The 22,283-nt window shown below is 44.0% G+C and overlaps 1 protein-coding gene across 1 annotated transcript; it reads left to right on the forward strand.

Annotated features, from left to right (window-relative positions):
- Window positions 1-3,041: 3,041 nt before the first annotated feature.
- LOC140492489 (endogenous retrovirus group 3 member 1 Env polyprotein-like) lies at window positions 3,042-10,777 on the forward strand. Its single transcript, XM_072591378.1, has 2 exons — window positions 3,042-3,715; window positions 8,773-10,777. The coding sequence occupies exon 2, from the start codon at window positions 9,014-9,016 to the stop codon at window positions 10,775-10,777; it is 1,764 nt and encodes a 587-aa protein (XP_072447479.1). The 5' UTR covers window positions 3,042-3,715; window positions 8,773-9,013.
- Window positions 10,778-22,283: the final 11,506 nt, after the last annotated feature.

Raw genomic sequence — 22,283 nt, forward strand, 5'->3', positions numbered from 1 at the left:
CGGGACTAGGACGTTCAAATTTGTGTTTTCCGACGTGCACAATTTGTTTGTAAAACCTCTCCGCTCATAGCAACACAGTTTTTCTCCCGTTTCCCTGTTTATTTCTTTCCTTACCGTATCCTTTCTCTCCATAACTTCCCGAGCATTCATTACGGCGACTCTGCGCCGCGCGCGGGGATGATCACATGGTTTAGTTTAGCTCCGCCCTTCATTTACTTTGATTGGTTGGAAGACCAACATCACGCTAGGTCCTCCAGTTCCGCCCACCGTCCTTTCATTGGTCCAGTGCTGACATCAATCACCCGCGGGTCATTTTGTTGGCTAGAGCATGCGCAGTGCGGCCTGCTTTAGCTGATATGTTGGGTAATGTGATGGGAGAGTTTACTGAGGCTAAGAATTCCCTGTGTGTGAGCTCTGCAGTAGATTTCCTTTATTCATGGAGGGAATTGCCTTCCCACTCATGACTGTATAGCTGTGATTTATGAATCAATGCCATCTGAACCAGTACATAAACACCCCATTTTCACAACATCTGAGATCTTTAGCACATTGTATCACGCTCTTCTTTGGAAACAAAAAAAAACATGAAACGGAGCCTCAAGGAATCGGAGCAGGAGGAGGGCATTCATCGCCTTCAGCTTGTCCCCCATTCTATCAGATCATGCCTTGGCCAATCCAGACCTCAACACCTCTTTTATGCTTGATCCGCATAGCCCTCAACTGCTCAATACTTCAAAAATCTATCTGCCCTCTTTTAAAATAATTTGAGACAGAATCATAGATTCCCTACTATGTGGAAACAGGCCCTTCAACCCAACAAGCCAGAACAACCCTCCAAAGAGTAACCCAACTATTCCCCTCCCACATTTAACTTTCACAATTGTTTGGGGGAGAAAATTCGAGCCATTCACTGAGAGAAAAAAATTCTTTACTTTTTCTAAAATGAATGTTCCCTTATGTAATGTCCCCTGGTTTGAGACATCACTGGTGCTAGAAGATCTAGTCAACATCTACTCTGTCAAGCTCCTCAGAATCTTGTTTCCATTAGATCACCCCTGCTTATCTATTCTTGATAGGTCAACCCTTTTGTCCTCAAAGCAGCTAAGTAAATCTTTTTTGAATGGTCTCCGATGTTAGTTTATCCTTTATTAAATATGGGAGCTAACACTGTATACAGCACTGCAAGTGAGGACTCAGCAACAGCCAGTGTGGTTAACCAATCCTCAGTCCATGCTAATACATTTCGCCGATACCATGAGCTCCTAAATTGTGCAATTAACTTTTATGTAGCACATTATCATTTGCATTTTTAAAATCCTAATACAGAACATCATTGGATTGCCCTTTATCACCCTGCTTGTTATCTCCTCAATGAACTGTCGCAAATCTGTCAAATATAGTTTCGCTTTCACAAAACCCAGTCTACCATGTTTAATAATAAGCTTTTCTAAATATCCTGCAATTTCTTACTTGAATATTTGACCTCTGTAGATTCTTTCAGTAGATTTGCTAAGTATGATTCACCTCTCTTAAATCCATGTGGACTCTGTCCAATCCTGTCACTGTTCAGTAAGAAACTTGACTGTACTCCAATATACTTAGTAAATGTATCTGTATTTATTTTTAAAAATTGATTACTTCTAAATGCTGGACCCATGCAATATCAATGAATTAGTGACTCTGAATTTGGGTTATAATGTTTTTTCTATTAATTCCTTTTCGTACTGTGTTATGCAGACAGCACCAAGTGATCACTCTTAATTATGAGTAACTTTGAAAATAATATATTTTAAAAATGACATCCCAAAATGCTGCCTCATTATTGTGCAAGGAGGATTTTGCATTCAATAGTTTGCAGATAAAATTGAACAGATTTTTGCTGCATTTTGGCCAGACTGCACGTTACACCAAAGTGGCAACTCTGCTATCAAATTCTTACTTGACACTGCCCAAGGCGATACTGATGGGACTTCACTTGGCCATTCTGGGTCACCAGCTTTATTTCCAGGTTTAATCCTATATACATCCTACAGCTTGTAATTTTAGACAACTTCTCTTTTAGGTACATATGTAAATATCATACTGAAATGTTGCACTGAATGGTACCAAATCTGAACTTAGTCTCTAATCTGACCCTTCTACAAATGTATTGGCATAATTCTATACCAGTTATTTTTCTGAAGCCTGTGATTCCTGATGAAGGGCTTACGCCTGAAACATCAACGCTCCTGCTTCTTGGATGCTGCCTGACTTGTGCTTTTCCAGCATGACACTTTTCGACTCTGATATCCAGCTTCTTTGGTCGTCACTTTCTCTTTTGAGAAGTTTAAACCAAGAATAATTTTTATTGATCAAAGTGCAATAGGAACCAATTCATGAAATTCAGATATCTCACATTTACCTTAAGTATGGGAAGGCTAAGTCATGACTAAATTATTGTCAGTAATTGAAACCATGCTGACAAACTTGTGCAGTATCAGTGCCTCACCTTTACAGTGTTCCCAGATATCGCACAGCTGCAGTATTTTGTTATGCACTGAGCGATATGTTGTTCTCACTTTTTTCTTTGTGAAAGATTACAAAATTAACTTGGATGAATGAACTTATAACTTCTTTAATCAATGTCGGGAGAAAGAAAATGTCAGTATTTCAAGTGCTGATAAAGTAAAATAAACTGAATCAGTAGAAAGGGTTAAAGATGGATATGGAACAAATGCTGGCAAATGGGACTAGATCAATTTTGGATATCTGGTCAGCATGGGCAAGTTGGACTGAAGGGTCTGATTTTGTGTTGTACAACTGTGACTTCATTCTCTCAATTATTCAAGAAGTTGAATACTTCGAGGAGGAAAAGGAGAATTTATTCAGAGAATGCACGTGAAATGATGATTGAGGTATGTGAGATGCAATTTCGGTTCAAACAATTAAGATGTGCCTGACCCAACAGGCTGCTATATAATAAAAGACAAGGCTTTTGCTTCTTTTCTAAAACATTTTGTATACTCAAACGTAGGATAATTTAAATTGTGCAAATGCTGACATTTTGTGAGCAGAGTAAAAACAAGTCCTTGATTGATGAAACCATTAACACAGACAGGGAAGAATGAGTCCTTGACTGATAAGACTGCAGGATAGAAAAACAACTCGAGAGACATCTGCTACAGATTGATAAGACCGCTAGCACAGACAGAGAAGAATAAGTCTTTGACTGATAAGACTACAGGGTAAAAAAAACAACAACTCTGGAGACATTTGTTGCAGACTTTGTGATAAGGGTGCAAAATGGAGAATAATGACGGTTTAAGAATGTGAACCTCGTGGCTCGTTAGAGCCAAGGAGGGGAGGGACTTGTGCTGTATATAATAAGAAACTTTGTAAGCCTCGGCGCGCCTTTTTCTCAGAAGGGTGCCCAACTCTGCAGACTTGTAAATAAACCTTTGTTTTCCTGAATTTGTCTAGAGCGATTATTAAGAAGTGATTTTCGTTTCTAACAAACTTGGGGGCTCGTCCGATCAACACTCCGGCCGCGAGGGGAGCTGAGGAAGGACATCGGAGAAGGTGCACCCTGCCGAGTTCGGCAGTCCCTGATTCCTTGCTTGTCGCCCCGCGCGGCTTGAGCGAGTGATATCCGGGAGGCTCAGGAAAACAAAGGAGGGGTGTGGCCGAGGCAGTGTGGACGGTTAACGATCGAGTAATTTCGGTGCACCGAACCCAGGTAAGAAAAAAACTTGCGGGGACCGTGTTTCCGGAGGCCTGGGGACCTACGGGGTGCCTGTGGATTTTTCTACAGTGACGTGGGACTCAGGAATCTAGAGGCCAGGGCTCGCCTGTGAGGGATTTTGCAGAGACCGTGTTTGAGGAGGAACGTGTACCTATGGGGTGCCTGTGATCTGTGTCACAGAGACGTAGGACATAGGAATCCAAAGACCGGGGGTGCCTGCAAAGGAACCTGGGCGATCACGGGACTGAAGGTCCGGGAATTGGCTAAATTGTGATAGATTATCACGGGATAATACGAGAAAAACGAAGTCCTTGGCAATGGGAAATAAGGGATCCAAGGCAAATAAGGGAAGGGTAGGCTTGAACAGGGACAATGACATATACCTCGGGGTACCTGACGATAGTCCGTTAGGAAGAATGTTAAATAATTGGAATCAGGGTAGGAGAAAAGGAAAATCTAGAAGGAAGATGGTAAAATACTGTCAAAAGTGGTCCCAGAAACCTATTCAGGGCGACTCAGTGTGGTGGCCTAGATTCGGTACTGATGAAGACTAGGTCTGGCAAGCTCTCATTTTATATGTCAATTCGAAACCTAATGTTATTCTGGAAGAAAGTGATTATGCCCTTTGTTGGCTACCGGTCACAATATCTTGCAAAATGAAGGTAACTAATGAAGACTCGAAAGGGCAGAAAGAATGGGAACCTTTAGATCACTTACCGCCGCCCTACGTGACCCCGTCTGCCCCACAAAATGTTCCTTCGGGTGACGACGAGTCAGGGGAAGGGGAAGAAAACGGGGAGGAATCACAGGCTGCCTCAGGGGTACAGACTAGATCTCAAGCTGGAAGGAGTCACAGACAAAACCCTGTCTCGAATGCAAGAATGAATCCACTCCGGGAAGTGCCCATGGGGGGCGAGGAAGGAGGGATGGGATATGTGAACGTTCCCTTGACGAGTACTGAAGTACGGAATTTCAGGAGGGAGATGAAGGGTCTACTAGAGGACCCCATGGGCCTAGCTGAACAATTGGATCAGTTCCTGGGTCCGAATACTTACACGTGGGAAGAGATGTGTTCCATCATGAAAACATTGTTCTCTAGCCAGGAGTGACAGATGATACGACAAGCTGCACTCTTGATCTGGGAGAGAGAGGGGGGAGAAGGAGGGGAGCAGAAGTTTCCCCTCACCGACCCCGAGTGGGATAAGAAAACGGAAGAAGGACGGCGCAACATGAGAGACATGCGGGAATATTGGATAAAAGGAATAAGGCAGGCAGCCCCGAAGGGGCACAATTTTACCAAGGCTTTTGTTAATCATCAAAACCCGGAGGAAACCCCTACGGACTTCCTAGACAGAATTAGGAAGAACTTGCAGCAGTTCGCTGGGGTGGACCCTGAGACGGATGTGGGACAACAACTCATACGGGTAGAGTTTGTATCAAAAGCCTGGCCGGACATACGAAAGAAGTTAGAGAAAATGGATGATTGGGATAGTAAACCTCTAAGTGAACTACTACGGGAGGCGCAAAAGGTGTTTGTGAGAAGGGACGATGAGAAGTAAAAGAAGGCGACAAAGATAATGATGCAGACGGTGCAATAAGTGACAGCTGGAAGAAGGGAAAAGGGAGAGCCGTGGCAGCAACAGGAAAGGGGAGAGTCGTGGCAAGAGCAGCGGAAAAGAGGACCATGGCCGGAACAAAGGAAGAGTGGAGGAACACGAGACCGCGACAGGGAAACGAGGAGGATACTCAGATGTTACTACTGTAATGAAAAGGGACATTTTAAGCGAGAGTGCCCCCGCTACAAGCGGGAGGTGCGGTCGTACGCCCTGATGGAGGAAGATTAGGGAGGTCGGGGGTTCCTACCCTTGGGGCAAAAGGACTATCGACAGGAACCCCTGGTAAACTTGAAAGTAGGGCCCCAACAGTCGGAGATCACATTTATGGTGGACTCGGGAGCCGAAAGATCAAGTATAATCCAAATACCCCCCGGCGCCCGAGCAGGAGGAACAGTTATGGGAGTATCTGGAATTGGAGAACAGAAATTGCAAGTCCCAGTAGTGGAGGACGTGGAAATTGGGTATGAAAACAGAACTACTAAACGAGACCTCCTTCTACTGCCATCGGCGGGGTTTAATTTGTTAGGAAGAGACTTGCAGGTCAAACTAGGGATTGGAACGGTACCAAGTAACGGGGAAATGGTGGTAAGGTTGTTCACCCTCACCGAAGAAGATGATCAACAAATAGACCCGGACGTATGGTACCGAGAGGGGAACAGAGGGGGTCTAAACATCAAACCTCTCCAAATCATCATGTTACCAGGAAAAGGCCCGGTAAGAAGGAAACAGTACCCGATTGCTATGGAAGGACGGGAAGGGTTACAACCTGTGATAGAAAGATTAATCACAGATGGACTGCTGGAGGAATGTATGTCCCCTTTCAATACTCCAATACTTCCTGTGAGGAAGCCGGATGGGACGTATAGGTTGGTACAAGACTTGCGGGGGTTGAATGAAGTAGTGCAGGCTAGATACCCGGTGGTACCCAATCCCTACACGTTAATGAGTAAAATTCCCCCCGAACATGAATGGTTCAGCGTAATAGATCTGAAGGATGCCTTCTGGAGTTGCCCCCTTGACGAAGAAAGTCGGAACCTTTTCGCATTTGAATGGGAGAATCCCTTCACAGGACGAAAGCGACAGTTAAGATGGATGGTCTTGCCGCAGGGATTCACGGAGTCACCCAACTTGTTTGGACAAATACTGGAGCAGATCTTAGGAGGATTTCAGTGTAACGCGGGGAATCAATTGCTCCAATATGTCGATGATCTCTTACTCTCAGGACTAAGAGAGGAGGAAGTATGAGCAGACACCGTTGCCCTGCTGAACTTCCTGGGGAAACAGGGCCTACGTGTCTCCAGGACGAAACTCCAGTTTGTGGAGCAAGAGGTAAGATATCTGGGCCATCGAGTCAGTAAGGGGCATCGCCGTATCACGCCGGAACGAATATCGGGGATTACGGGTATGCCAATACCCAGGACCAAGAAGGAGATCAGACAATTCCTGGGGCTGGTGGGGTATTGCCGGATATGGATTGAAAGTTACACCACTCTAGTAAAATTTTTGTACGACAAACTCGGACAAGAAGGACCACAGGTGGACTGGTCAGATGAAGAGGAGCAGCGATTTAATATTATTAAAAATAAACTGATCCGAGCTCCGGTATTGGCCTTACCCACCCTGAAGGAACCGTTCCACTTATATGTCAATAGTGCCGGCGGAATTGCCCAGGGTGTGCTTGCCCAGCTGCGTGCAGGGAAGCGTCAGCCGGTTGCATTTTTGTCAAAAATGTTAGACCCTGTGTCCTGTGGATGGCCGACCTGTATACAGGCAATGGCAGCTACGGCAATGTTAGTAGAAGAGGCCCGGAAACTTACCTTTGGAGGAAGAATCATAGTATACTCCCCACATTCAGTTAGCACCATACTGGATCAGAAGGCTCACCGCTGGTTAACAGACTCTCGTATCGTCAAGTATGAGACAATTTTGATGACCGGAGACGATCTTACTTTTGCAAAAGATCTCAGTTGCAACCCTGCCCAGTTTCTGTACGGACGTCCTACAGATGGAGGACAGGAGCATGATTGTGTGGAATTTGTAGCCCTGCAGACCTGCAAGAGGCCCCGCTGGGTGAGGGACAGGAACTGTACATCGACGGATCCTCCCGGTGCGTCAGTGGGATCCGGTACAGTGGCTATGCTGTCGTAGATGGCGCAACAAAACGGACGATTGAGTCCGGACGACTGCCCGGGAAGTGGTCAGCCCAATCCTGTGAGTTGTACGCCCTCCAGAGGGCCCTGAAGTTGTTGGAAGGGAAAGTGGGGACCATATATACTGACTCAAAGTATGCATACGGAATCGTTCATACTTTCGGAAAAATCTGGAAAGAGCGAGGATTGATAACTTCCCGGGGAAAAGAATTGGCTCACGAACAAATGATCAGCCTAACGTTAGAGGCCCTGGCGTTACCTACGGAACTCGCAGTAGTCTATGTACCCGGTCACCAGAAGGGGTCGACACCAGAAGCGGTGGGAAACCGGCTGGCAGATGAGGAAGCCAAGCGGGCAGCGGTCGAAAAATCCGTCCAATTTTTAACAATAATACCGTTGAGGGAAGGGCTCGCTAAACAACCCGTCTTCACCCAGGGGGAGATTGATAAAATGGATCAATTGGGTGCCCGGCTAGATACTAACGGGAAGTGGACGGTTCCTGATGGGAGACAAGTACTGAACAAACAGATCACCCGGGGTATTCTGCACCGATTACACCATCAGACCCACTGGGGGGTGCAAGCCATGTGTGACACGTTCCTGAGAGACTATGTATGCAGGGGGATATGCACATTAACCCAACAAGAGGTAGTCGGATGCCCCACTTGCCGGCGTATTAACCAGAAAGCCATGCATTCTATGCCAGCCGGTGGTCAGCCCCTCGCAATTAGGCCATTCCAGAGGATCCAAGTCGACTTTACAGAATTACCCCCAGTACAGAGATGGAAATATCTGCTAGTAATAGTAGACCATTACACTCACTGGGTAGAGGCTTTCCCAACTGCCAATGACGATGCACCAACCGTGGCCCGACTGTTGTTAGAGAACATAATCCCGAGATATGACATAATGGAATCTATCGACTCCGACTTTGGGACACATTTTATTTCTAAGCTACACCATTTGATCTGTACTGCCCTGGGTATCCAATGGAAATTCCATGCACCCTGGCATCCTCAGAGTTCGGGTCGGGTTGAGAGAATGAATGGCACGCTCAAGACCCAATTGACTAAGCTGGTGTTAGAAACTAAGTCACCTTGGCCGAAGTGCCTGCCCATTGCCCTATTGAGGATACGTACGGCACCTCGCCGGGATGTCGGGGTTTCCCCCTATGAAATGCTGTTCAGATTACCATATTGGAGTAAGGTTGACGGATGTCCCACTCTACAAGGGGGAGATGTATTTGTCAGAAACTATTTAGTGGCCTTATCCCGTTCTTTTGCAGAACTCCAGAGGAAAGGTCTCCTGGCTCAGACTCCGCCGCTCGACTTCCTCCTGCATAAGGTGGAGCCCGGAGATTGGGTACTTGTTAAGACCTGGAAGGCCGAAAAGCTCCAGCCGCGGTGGGAAGGACCGTTCCTGGTTCTGTTAACAACTGAAGCAGCTGTTCGGACGAAAGAAAAATGGTGGGTCCACGCATCAAGGATAAAGGGACCTGTTCCGCCTGAAGGAGAAAGCACTTGGACATGCGAGCCAGGGGACAAGCCGTTGGTGATAAAACTGAAAAGACAGCGAAAATGAACTCTACTTGGACTGTATTGGTGGGGATATTGATCAGTTTACTCCTGTATGTGGGGGAGGGCGAGGGGAAATGTGACAAATGTCGGACTACAGTAAGGCTCGGGATTCGAATCTACTCGGGATCATTTGTGTCTCACTCCCATGTGGACGATTGGTGTTACGATGTGAGTGCACGACACGAATGTTGGGAGGGTGGAAGACCCTATTATCAGGTGTATAATAAAGGATACGGTGGCAAAATCCGTGGATGCCCTATAAATGACCGCTGGGTGTGTATTAACAAAACTGGGAGGTGGGGCCTATCCTCCGTATTGCTCAGGGAGCAGGTTGACAGAGTCAAGGAGGCCAAGATACAGAACACTGATCGGGGGGTGGGGAAAGAGCAAGACCGTCAGGGAACGGTCGTGCTCTCTAAAGTGCCATCTGTATACAAAGAGGTAGAACAAAAGATTGAACTCCCTGATGTTACACAAAACCTGTTTATTGATCTCACCTCTAGAATAGTCACTGTTTTAAATGTTAGCAATTGCTGGGTTTGTGGGGGGCCGCATATGTCGGAACAATGGCCGTGGACTGGTCAAAGCTTAGACATATGGGAATTGCTGCAAACCACTTGGACTCATGTCAATGAAAGGAAAAGCCAGGGGTGGAGACTGACAAACAGCCCTGAGGGCCAGTTCTGTGTTGAAGGCAAGGGGACCGTGGAGGTAGGGATTAGTCCCTGTCAGAATGTATTGGACGCGACCACGCGAGTATGGTGGCCTGAGGATATTACTTGGTACATTGCAAACCGAGGTCATGGAAATTGCATTCCATTACGTATTGATTCCTCCTCTGATGAGCTGGGGGCTGATTACTGGAATTGCAGTGGTCCTGGTCCTTATGAGGGCGTCCCTGGGGTAAAGGAGCTGTGGGATGACGTTGTCAGGCAGGGAGGGCCTGCTCCAGATGGCCTATTTTGGATATGCGGTAATCAGGCATACTCCAAACTGCCCATGGGATGGGCTGGGGTATGCTTCCTGGGTCTAATACGACCTGCGTTCTTCCTATTACCCTGGGAGGAAGGCGACGATTTGGGAATTAAACTCTTTGACTCCCTCCGTAGGTCGCCAAGGGATATCCAAGTCGGTGATTGGGGGGATGAGTGGCCACCGGCCCGGATTATTGAATACTACGGGCCAGCTACATGGGCTCAGGACGGATCATGGGGATACCGTACTCCTATCTATATGTTAAATCGAATTATCAGGCTCCAAGCAGTCGTAGAGGTTATTACTAACCGGACTGCCCTGGCCCTGGAGTTGCTGGCTAAGCAGCAGGATCAGATGAGGGCTGCTATATATCAAAACCGACTTGCCTTGGATTATCTGTTGGCCTCGGAGGGGGGTGTGTGCGGGAAATTTAACCTGACTAACTGCTGTCTAGAAATTGACGATAATGGTAAAGCGGTTTTGAAAATATCCGATGAAATTCGGAAATTGGCCCATGTGCCAGTACAATCTTGGCGTCCTCTTAGTGGCATCGGATGGTGGGATGGTCTCCTGGGTGGTAGTTGGTGGCGCACGGCGTTGCTGGTGGTTGCGGGGGGGGGGCGTGATGCTTCTCCTCATATTACCCTGCCTATCCCCCTATATTCAGTTTTTAATTCAGAAAAATATTTCCCAACTCCAGGCAGTGGCGGTTCCACAACATTGGACGCAGGAACTTAAGGTGCTGTTGCTGCGAAAGACCAAGGATTTCCTGTGCCCTTGAGGAGGGGAGGCTTATCTTAAAAAGAGAAAGGGTGGAATTGTGAGAGGCAATTTCGGTTCAAACAATTAAGATGTGCCTGACCCAACAGGCTGCTATATAATAAAAGACAAGGCTTTTGCTTCTTTTCTAAAACATTTTGTATACTCAAAAGTAGGATAATTTAAATTGTGCAAATGCTGACATTTTGTGAGCAGAGTAAAAACAAGTCCTTGATTGATGAAACCATTAACACAGACAGGGAAGAATGAGTCCTTGACTGATAAGACTGCAGGATAGAAAAACAACTCGAGAGACATCTGCTACAGATTGATAAGACCGCTAGCACAGACAGAGAAGAATAAGTCTTTGACTGATAAGACTACAGGTAAAAAAAACAACAACTCTGGAGACATTTGTTGCAGACTTTGTGATAAGGGTGCAAAATGGAGAATAATGACGGTTTAACAATGTGAACCTCGTGGCTCGTTAGAGCCAAGGAGGGGAGGGACTTGTGCTGTATATAATGAGAAACTTTGTAAGCCTCGGCGCGCCTTTTTCTCAGAAGGGTGCCCAACTCTACAGACTTGTAAATAAACCTTTGTTTTCCTGAATTTGTCTCGAGCGATTATTAAGAAGCGATTTTCGTTTCTAACAAGGTATATCAAACTCACATTGTTTCATGACCTTTTCCTCTGGGTTCTTCAATGAACAAACTTGTTTTGTTATCTGAATAACTATGTTTCATGTGATTTGTTTCACATAAAATATTTCATTAGGATCTTGCGAACTATTAAGAAGTGTTCATTTTTAAAATTTAGGTAGCTTGATTATTAAGCAAGAAAAGGTTAGCGTTTTACTCCCACTGAATCATTCCTCTATAAAAGGTAACAAGCTTTTTATTTTTTCTGGACTTTGAATATATGGAAGTCAATTCTGAAAGAAAAAAATCCTCGTCGGTAATGTTCCCACATATGTGGAGTAATTGCTTCTGGTCAGTCTTCAGGTTATAGAGGCTCGGAAAGAAATGAGTTGGCCAAAGTTAGCAACATCATTTCGATGGACTATGCTCATTGGGGAAACTTGCAGGATCTGCAGAAGGAACACGTGTTTCAGAGTGTATGCAATAAACCTGAACATTGTTATTTTTTCACAGAGCTTGTGACCCGACTGGAGCAGCAATGAAGCTCGAATTGTTTTTTAAATTTCCGAGCTTGCCAAATTATTGTTGGTAAATGCAGGTGACTTTATCAAAGCACATTTCACACTCCCCAGCCAGGAATTTGGTCCCAATTCTGTCAGTCCATCCATTCCTATGGATAACAGGTATTTTAAATGTGAGCACTCCATTTAACTATTTGAATTGAATACTTCAGTGGTTACATCCTCTTGGATTCTTAATTTCAAATTACTCAATGTGATTTTTTTGTCCCCCCTGAATTTGCCAAGCACTGGGCAATTCTGGAATATTCCAAATATTTACAATAGATGCATTCACACTATTGAAGGCAACCTGGCAGATTTGAATACCATTCAGGTCGTCAACAACAATACATAAGTAACTTTATGAATTGCTTACTGTACACCAACAACACAAGCCAAGTATTAGTGAAACCACAGATTCTTTCCCAAGGATTCCAAAATCTAAACAGTGCATTCCAGATATGCTCACTCTCACCATCTGGGAGCAGTCTCCCAAAGTGCTCCCAGAATTTAGAAAGCACATAAACTGCCCTCCAAAGCTAAATCTGCTGTCACAGGCTTCACTCTTATTGCATACAATGACATTTATTGTTCAGTTCTTTAACGTGACAAATGATTTTACAAACAATTTGTAAAATACTTTAAATCCTGAAGAAATGTGGTGTCAGCCCTTTGTAGAAGTGAATGGAAAGTGTGATGTTTGCTTGACCTTTGGCTCTATGTATCAGACTGAACTGAACCTTTAGCAAGATGTGGGATGTTTCCCACACACCTTGTTTAAAGAAACAAAGATTATGCTCTGAGATTTAAATGTTCAATCAGGTTTATTAAAAATCCTTCCAAAAACTGAGTTTGACTTCAGTTCCTTTAAAGAGACATGCTCTTGTCCTTCAATTTTGTGCCATGTGATCATTCTCTGGTAAAGGTGGCTGTGTGTAACACTGCAGGATGTTGTGCTGAAGTGCCTCATTGGGTGGATGAGCTTTATTACTGGTGTAACTTGGCTAATTTTGAGATGGAATATTATTGAGAGTTAAATCTTGTTTTTAAACCGAGACGTACTTGTGTAACTCAAGTGTGGAAACTATGCTCACGTTTGCAATGAACCTTTCACTTTTGGAGATTAGTATTTTTCTGATCGGTTTTGTAAATAAAGTTCACTAGAGAAAGCACAGTGCTGGAGAACTGCAGGTCCAGCAGCATCTCTGAGGGTAATAAAATATTGGAAGCTCCAAGTCTCATGACCATTTGTCCGTTCAGACGAAGAGTCACTGAAATTGAAATGTAACATTATTTTTCTCTTCACCGATGCCCTCAGAACTGCTGAGTTTCTCCAGCACTTTGTTTCTGGGATTCAGATCTCCAGCACCTGCAGTTTATTGTTTTGTTATAGATCTATGATTTGACTTGGGGAGCGAGAGGCAGCAACTGCGATCAACTCGGATAAAACTCTCCAACCATGGAAAACAAACACATAGTTCTTCATACTTTGCAAAACACAACTGTAAATAAGAAATACAATTAAGCTAAGTGCAAGGCGGCATACCACCTGCCTTGTCTCAAACTTGCTACTCATCTTTGAGAACTAATCTGTCAGAATTGTGTTTGCTCCCTTCCTTTGAGATCACAGTCCACAAATGTCCCAGTTGCAATTCCGAGGCCGGGCCCAGTTACCACATTGCAGTGGGGTGGGGAGCTTTGTGTCAGCCTGAAGTTTTTGTTAAGAGCAACATTGCGTGTTGAAGTTGACGGTTTTGGTGAATATTGCGTCATCAAACTTGGAGGAAATCCTTCCGAATATATTGATTAACTGTACTGAGCCTGTTTACATGCTGCCCTGTTAGTAGTGCGGTCATATTCTCAGTTAATAATCACACAACACCTGGTTATAGTCCAACAGGTTTAATTGGAAGCACACTAGCTTTCAGAGCACCGCTCCTTCATCAGGTGATTGTGGAGGGCACAATTCTAAGGCACAGAATTTATAGCAAAAATTTAGTGTGATGTAACTGAAATTATCAATTGAAAAATACCTTGATTGTCTGTTGAGTCTTTCATCTGTTCGAATACCATGATAGTTTCACTTTTTTCATGTGTAAATCACAAAACCTTTTTTTTTAAAGTTGCATTCCTGACAGTGGCCCATCAAATCACTCATTGTATTAATGACTGTCCAGTCTCAACAAAGGAATGAAACTGGATGGATCACATTACATCTACCAATGCACTGGAAAATACAACGCAATCAGCCCTCTTGACCCTTCTGTCTCACTGTGGGCCAACAACAGCAGCAGAACTGTACTCCAGCCCAATCTGAAATCTCATGGCCTGGTATATTCCCCACTCAACCATTAACATCAAGGCAGGGGATCAACCCTAGTTCAATGGAGAGTTCCGCAGGGCATGCCAGGAGCAATACCAGGCATAACTAAAAATGTGGTGACAACCTGGTGAAGCTACCCAACCTGCATGCCAAACAGCGTAAGCAACACCAAATAGAACTATGTGATCCAACAACTCATGGATCAGATCGGAGCTCTGCAGTTCTGCCACACCTAGTCAGGAATGGTGATGGACAATTAAACAACTCACTGCAGGAAGCATCACAGATATACCCACCCTTACTGATGGAGGGGTCTCACACATCCATGCAACAGACAAGAAAACAGCATTTGCAGCAATCTTCAGCCAGCAGTGCCAAGTGAATGAGCCTTCTACATTGGTCCCTGACATCAGAGACGTGAATCAACTTGGTTGAAAACTTATTTCAAATCAGATCAAGAAATGGAGAAGTAGTGTAAAGGCAGTCAGCCCTACCAAAATTGTGGCAATAATACTGATGGCTGTGCTCCAGAAATTGCTGCCCACCAAGACAAGTCCAGCACTGGCACCTACTAACAGTGTGGAACGTTTCCCAGGGATGTTCAACACAAAAACGCAGGACAGAGCCAACGCATCCAATTTCCCTCCATCAGTCGACATTCACTCAGCAGTGAAGTGATGGAAGGTGTCATCAACAGTGCTGTCATGCAGCTGCTCAGCAATAACCTTCTGTGAGACCCAGTTTGGGTTCTGCCAGGACCACTCAGTTCCTGATCTTGTTACAGACTGGATTCACAAACTGACAAACAGCTGAATTCCAAATGGGGAGGTGAGGGTGATAGCCCAGTCCCACTCCATGACCACTATTTCGACTTCAGTGATATCACCGGACCTCACCACAGTCTCAGCTCATTTACTGAAGCTCTCATTCATTTATTTTGTTAACTCTAGATTTCATTATCTAAACCCACTCCTGGCCAGCATCCCACAATCACCCTCCCTATAATCTCCAGAATATTGAAAACTCTACCGCCCAAGTCCTCACTTGTACCAGAACTTGCTGATCCATCAAAAGGCTCCCATTTATAAGCAACAACAATTTACTTTCACACCATTGACTTAATTCCTGGCTGTAATCATTCCTATCTTCCTGCACCACACACCCTTTCATATCTCAATAACTTAGTTTAGACTCCCAATGATGTGTTTATTTTTGAGTTCAGCTGTGTGACTGTTTCGAAAGATTCCAAGGCAACGTGGTCTGGAATTCCCACCCTCTCAGATCTGCTTTCTTCCTTTAAGGCATTCCTGAAAAATTGCTTATTTGGCAATGGTTTTGGTCACTGGACATAATATTCTCCAGCTGTGGCCTTATGTCAAAAGTTCTCAATATTTTTGTGAAATTAAAAACATGTTGAGTTGTACAGATATCTTCTACTTTTCACTATCGCTGAGTGAATAATCTGTAATGTCTCTTGCCCAACCACATTGTGGGAGCACCTTCACCATACCAACTGCAGCTGTACAAGGAAGTCAAACATCACCCTCTCCACAGGCAACAGGGCTTTGGCAATGATCACTGGTATCTGTGGAAGGAGAAAATACACGTGATGTTTCAGGGAGTGCAATATGAATTATATGGATTGAAAATGGTGCAGAATTTGACTGTCAGAAATGGAAGAAAAATCCACTCACTATTGGAAAACAAGAATTCTTGACTGTCAGAGATATTGTGTAAAAAAAATCCTGATAATGGAGCAGCATACGGTCAGGAGTCAGGCAGCAGTGGACAATCCATTTACAAAAAGGTCTGTAAACGTAGTAGTAAAATACTAAACGTGGCAAAAATACACTCATGTGAGACTGAGGAAGCTGGATAACGAACAAGTGGACATCAAGGAGCCCAGAGGTGAATCAGAGCAGTGTTCACTTTTATGATCCCACAGTCAGAGATGTCTAGCACAAAAACAGACTCTTCAGTCCAAGCCATCTATGCAAACCAGATATTCTAACCTAAACTATTCCCATTTGCCAGCACTTGACTGACATCCCTCTGAACCCTTCCTATTCAAATGCCTTTTAAATGTTACAATTTTGGTTGACCTTTAGGCTCCTTTTGAATTTTCCCCTCTCACCCTAAACCTATATCCTCTCGTTCTGGGTTCCACCACCCCAGGGTAAACACCTTGTCTATTTACGCTATCCATGCCCCTCACGATTTTATAAAAATCTTCAACATCACACCTCAGCCTATGACACTCCAGGGAAAATGGCCCCAGCCTATTATGCCTCTCCCTGCAACTCAAATCCTCCAACCCTGGCAACATCCTTTAAAAATCAATTCTCAAACCTTCCATGTTTCAGTGCCTCTTTCTGATAAGAGGGAGACCAGAATTCCACACAATATTCCAAAAGTGGCCTAACCAATGTCCTGTACAGCTCCTTCACTCAATGCTCTGACCAACGAAGGGAAGAATCGCAAACAATTTCTTCACTGTCCTATCTACCTGTGACTCTACCTTCAAGGAACTATGAACCTGCATTCCAAGGTCTCTTTGTTCAGCAAGACTCTCCAAGACCTTACAATTCAGTGTGAGTCCTGCTCTGATTTGCTTTTCTAAAATGCAGCACCTCACATTTATCTAAATTAAACCCTATCTGCCACTCCGCAGCCCATTGGCCCATCTGATCAATATCCCATTGTATTCTGAGATAACTTTTACCACTGTCCACAATACCTCCAATTTTGGTATCATCTGCAAACTTACGAACAGTACCGGCTCTAGTCACATCCAAATCATTTAAATGGATGAAGAAACAAATCCAAAAAAACAAAACATCAATTTCTCTAGGCTTGAATGTGCTCTGGGTAAATCCTGCCCTCTGAATCTCTACCAGGGAGGGCTGCACATACATCCCTCTGAACTTTGCCCCCAACAAAGCTGGCGGCTGCGCACGTGTCCAGTGAATCTTTGCCCCGAATAAAGATGGCAGCGATCACACAATGAGGTTATTTTCCAGTTGACTGCAAAAACGGGACTGTATGTTTCAAATTTGTATTTTCCGATGTGCACCAAATGTTTGTAAAACCTCTCAGCCCATACCAATACCATTTCCCTCCCACTTCCTGCTGTTTATTTCTTTCCTTACCAACAGCTCTCCATCCACATGTCCCGCACATCCGCGCCCACCGCAAGGATGATCACGTGGTATAGTCTCGTCCCGTCCTTCTTTTACTCTGATTGGTCGGAGGACCAAATGCCCCGCCAGGTCCTCCAGCTCTGACCCTGCCTTTCCATTGGTCTTCCGCTGACATCAACTACCAGGGGCCCATTGTTGCCTGGAGCATGCGCACTGCTTCGTGGCTTTTGTTGCTGTTTATCAGTTACAAGAGTGAGACACAAAGTTAAAAATCACACAACCACCTGATGAAGAAGCTGCAAAGCTAGTCCTTCCAAATAAACCTGTTGGACTATAACCTGGTGTTCTGTGAATTTTAATTTTGTCCATCCTAATCTAACACCAGCACCTGAAAGTCAAGAGTGTGGGAGGAATGCAAAATATAACAACAAAAGAACTAGGAACAGGAGAAGGCCGTCCTGCCCTTTGAGCTTGCTCTGGCATTCATTAAGATCATGGCTGATCATTTTGTGGACGCAGAACCATTTACCAACCTTCTCACCATATCCCTTAATTAATTAATTAATTCTTTTTTTTAAAAAAAAAGCTACCTTAGCTTTAAAAACGTTTACTGAACTAGCATCAACTACCTCCCTGGGCAATGAATACCACAGAGGTCAAGAAGTTCTTCTCAATTCAGTCCTAAATTTGCTGCCTCTAGTCTTATGGTGATGCTCTCTTGTCCGAGCTTCACCTGCCAGTGGAAACATTCTCTCTACTTCTGTTTTATCCATTCCATTCATTATTTTATATGTTTCCCTTTCTTCTGATTTCCAATGAATATAATCCCAATCTACTCAGTCTCTGTTAAGCTAACCCCCTCAACTCCGGAATCAACCTAGTTAACCTCCTCTGCACCCCCTCTAGTGCCGGTACATCCTTGAGCAAGTAAGGAGACAGAAACTGCATGCAGTACTCCAGGTGTGGCCTCACCAGCACCAAATACAGCTGGAACATAACCTCTGCTTTTAAACACAATCCCTTCAGCAATGAAGGCCAAAATTCCATTTGCTTTCTGAGTTGATTGTTGTACCTGGTGACCAACCTTCATGCAGAAGGTTACTCAGGTGCCCCTGCATAGCAAATGATGCAACTTTTTAAAATTCAAGTAATAATCTCTTTTTTAATGTTACTCCAACCAAACAGTAGGACTTTACATTTATGAACATTATATTCCAAATGCCAGCCCATTGCCCACTCACTCACTGTATCTCTGTTCCTCTGCAAAGTTTCACAGTCCTCCGCACACTTTGTTCTGCTACTCATCTTAGTGTCAGATGCAAACTTTGACACCCTACATGTGGTCGCCAACTCCAAATCATCGGTATCAATTCTAAATAATCGCAGTCCCAACACTGATCCCTGAGGCACACTATCAGTCACTGATTGCCAGCCGGAATAGTACTCATTTATCCCCACACTTTGCTTCCTGTTAGTCAACCAATCTTCTATCCATGCTAATACTCCACTCCTAACACCATGCACCTTTATATTATGCAACAGCCTCTTGCACAGCACCTTGTTGAAGGCCTTTTGGAAATCTGGGTACACCGCATCCACTGGGTCCTTGTTGTCCACCTTGCTCGAAATGTCTTCATAGAATTCCAAAAGATTTGTGAAGCATGACCTGCCCTACATGAACCCACGCTCTGTTGTCCAATGGGACAATTGCTATTAAGATTCCCTGTTATTTCTTCCTTGATAATAGACCCAAGCATCTTTCCCACTACAGAGAATAAGCTAACTGGTGTATAATTCCCCACCTTTTGTCCACCTCCTTTTTAAAAACGTGCCGTCACTTTTGCTGCTTTCCAATCTGCTGGGACTGCCACAGAGTCCAGCGAATTTTAGAAAATTACTGCCAGTGCATTTGCTATTTCTCCTGGCATCTCCTTTAGTACCCTGGGATGCATTCCATCAGGGTCAGAAGACTTTTCTGTCATTAGCTCAATTAACTCCAACAGTCCAACACTAGCTGTTCCGTAATAATGACAGTTTCCAAATCCTCACCTATCTTTGTCTCTTTGCTAATTATTGGCAAGATATTAGTGTCCTCCACTGTGATATCCCATAATTAAATGTTCCTTCTCATTTTCCAAAGGACCAACATTTACTTTAGCCACTCTTTTCTCATTCAATATAAAATTTTGTTTTCTGTCTTTATAGTCTGTGCTAGTTTTTTTTCTCATGTTCTATCTTACTTTTCTTTATAGCTCTTCTGTGGCTTTCTGTTGACCTTTATAGTTTTCCCAGTTCTAGTTTCAGGCTGTTTTTGGCCACTTTGCATGCCTTCTCTTTCAATTTGATTGCTTTCCGTAGATACCCATCACAGAGTATGCCTTTTCTTACAGTCCTTCCTTTTCACTGAAATATATCATTGCTGAGCACTTTGTAAAGTGCCTCTGAAAATCTTCCACTGCTCATCAACTGTCCCACCATAAAATCTTTGTTTCCAGTCTACTTTATCCAGGTTCTCCCTCATTCTATTGTAGTTCCCTGTTTTGAAGCACAGGACCCAGGTGTTAGATTTTATCTTCACACTCTCCATATGTATTCTAAATTCAACCATACAGTGATCACTTCTTTCAAGAGGATCCCTAACTCTGAGGTCATTAATTATTCCTGTCTCATTGCACAGGGCCAGATACTGGATAGATTGCTCCCTTGTCAGTTCCATTTCATACTGTTCAAGAAAACTATCATGGATACACTTAATAAACTCAAGGCTACCCTGACTGAGCTGGTTCGACCAAACTACATGTAGATTAAAATCACCCATGATAATAGCTGTACCATTTTACCGGCAATAGTTATTTCTTTGTTTATTGCCCATCCCAATGTGATGTTATTATTTGGTGGCCTGCACACAACATCTGTCAGTGACTTTCTTGTTGGAATTTTGAATACATCATTCCAGTTTCTCCGAATGTACAGCAATAACAACAACTATTTGCATTGAATGGAATCTTTTACAATGGCAAATCTCCCAAGGTGCTTCATGGATGATCAAAATATTGATTAAAGAGAATGATTTTAAAATACATCTTAAAAGGAGGATAGAGAAGGTGAGGGAGGGTATTCCATAGACTTCTGCCCTTGACAGCACCATTCGTGGAGTGATGCAAGTGGGATGGGTTGGAAAGGGAATGTGCAAAGGGGAAATGGAGGGGCACAGACAGAGCATAAGGTCTTAAGGACAGAGGAGGTTCCAGACTGAGTCTCTCTGTCACAGAGTATGGCTGCCTCATGGAGTTTGAAGCTCTGCAATGGGTCCATGCATGTCACGTTAGTCGAGGAGTGTATAACGGTGGCTGAGAGAACTTTTGATGAGGATTAGTCTCCTGAGGCAGTGTGGGCTGAGGTTAGAAACAGAAGAGGAGAGGTCACACTGCTTGGAATTTATTTTATATATAGGCCTCTGCAGAGTTCCAGGGAGGTGGAAGAGAGGATTAGCAAAATTATTCTGGATAGGAGTGAAAGTAACAGGGTGGTCAACATGAGGGACTTTAACTTCCCCAAAATTGACTGGACATGTTATTAATCTAATACGTTGGATGGATCGGTTTTTATCTAATGTGTACAGGAGGGTTTCCTGACACAGTATGTTGAAGGGCCGACAAGAGGGGAGGCCACATTGGATCTGGTCCTTGGTAATGAACCAGACTAGGTGTTTGATTTAGTTGTAGGTGAGCACTTTGGAGAGAGTGACCATAATTCAGTTAAGTTTAGTTTAGTGATGGAAAGGAATTAGTACATGCCACAGGTCAAGAGTTATTGATCGGGCAAGGGCAATTATAATGCTATTAGGCAAGAATTAGATGCACAGAATGGGGTAGCAAAATACAGGGAATTCAGACAATGGAAATGTGGAGTTGGTTTAAGGAACAGATATTGCATGTCCTTGATAGGTATGTCCCTGTCAGGCAGGAGGAAGTGATAAGGTAAGGGAACCTTGGTTTACTGTGGAAACTGCATCTCTTGTTACGAAGAAGAAGGAAGCTTTTAAGTGTTGATGAGGCAAGATGGTTCAGATGAGGAGATGGAGAATTACAGATCAGCTGAGAAGGATTTAAAGAGAGAGTTAAAAAGAGCAAAGAGAGGACACGACCAGTCTTTAACACATAGAATAAAGGAGAACCCTAGAGCTTTCTATAGGTATGTGAGGAATAAAAAGATGATTAGGGTAGGAATAGGGCCAATCACAGACAGAATGGGAAGGTGAGTGTTGACCCTGTGGAGATCGGAGAGATGCTAAATGAACATTTCTCATCAGTTTTCACTCAGGAAAAGGAGAATATTGTAGAGGAGGAGAATGAGGTGTGAGATATTAGACTAGAAATCATCAAGGTTAGTTACGAACAGGTGTTATCAATGATGGAAGGAGTGAAAATAGACAAGTCCTCTGGGCTGGATGGGATTTATCCGACGATTCTCTGAAAAGCTAGGGAGAAGGTAGCATAGCCTTTGGCTTGGATATTTGAGTTGTCATTGTCTGCAGATTTCGTACCAGAGCAGTGGAAGATTGCAAATGTTGTGTCCTTGTTCAAGAAGGTCAGGAGAGATGATCCAGGTAATTATAGACCAGTGAGCCTTACTTCTGTTGTAGGAAAGGTTTAGGAAAGGATTATAAGATTTAAAATCATCTGGCAAACATCAATTTGATTTCAGATAGTCAACTTGGTTTTGTCAAGGGCAGGTCATGTCTCACAAACCTCTGAGTTTTTTGAGACGGTCACCAAGCTTGTAGATAAGGGTAGGGCATTTGACATGGTATACATGGAC

Source organism: Chiloscyllium punctatum, chromosome 21 (assembly GCF_047496795.1).
Source record: "Chiloscyllium punctatum isolate Juve2018m chromosome 21, sChiPun1.3, whole genome shotgun sequence".
Taxonomy (NCBI): Eukaryota; Metazoa; Chordata; class Chondrichthyes; order Orectolobiformes; family Hemiscylliidae; genus Chiloscyllium; species Chiloscyllium punctatum.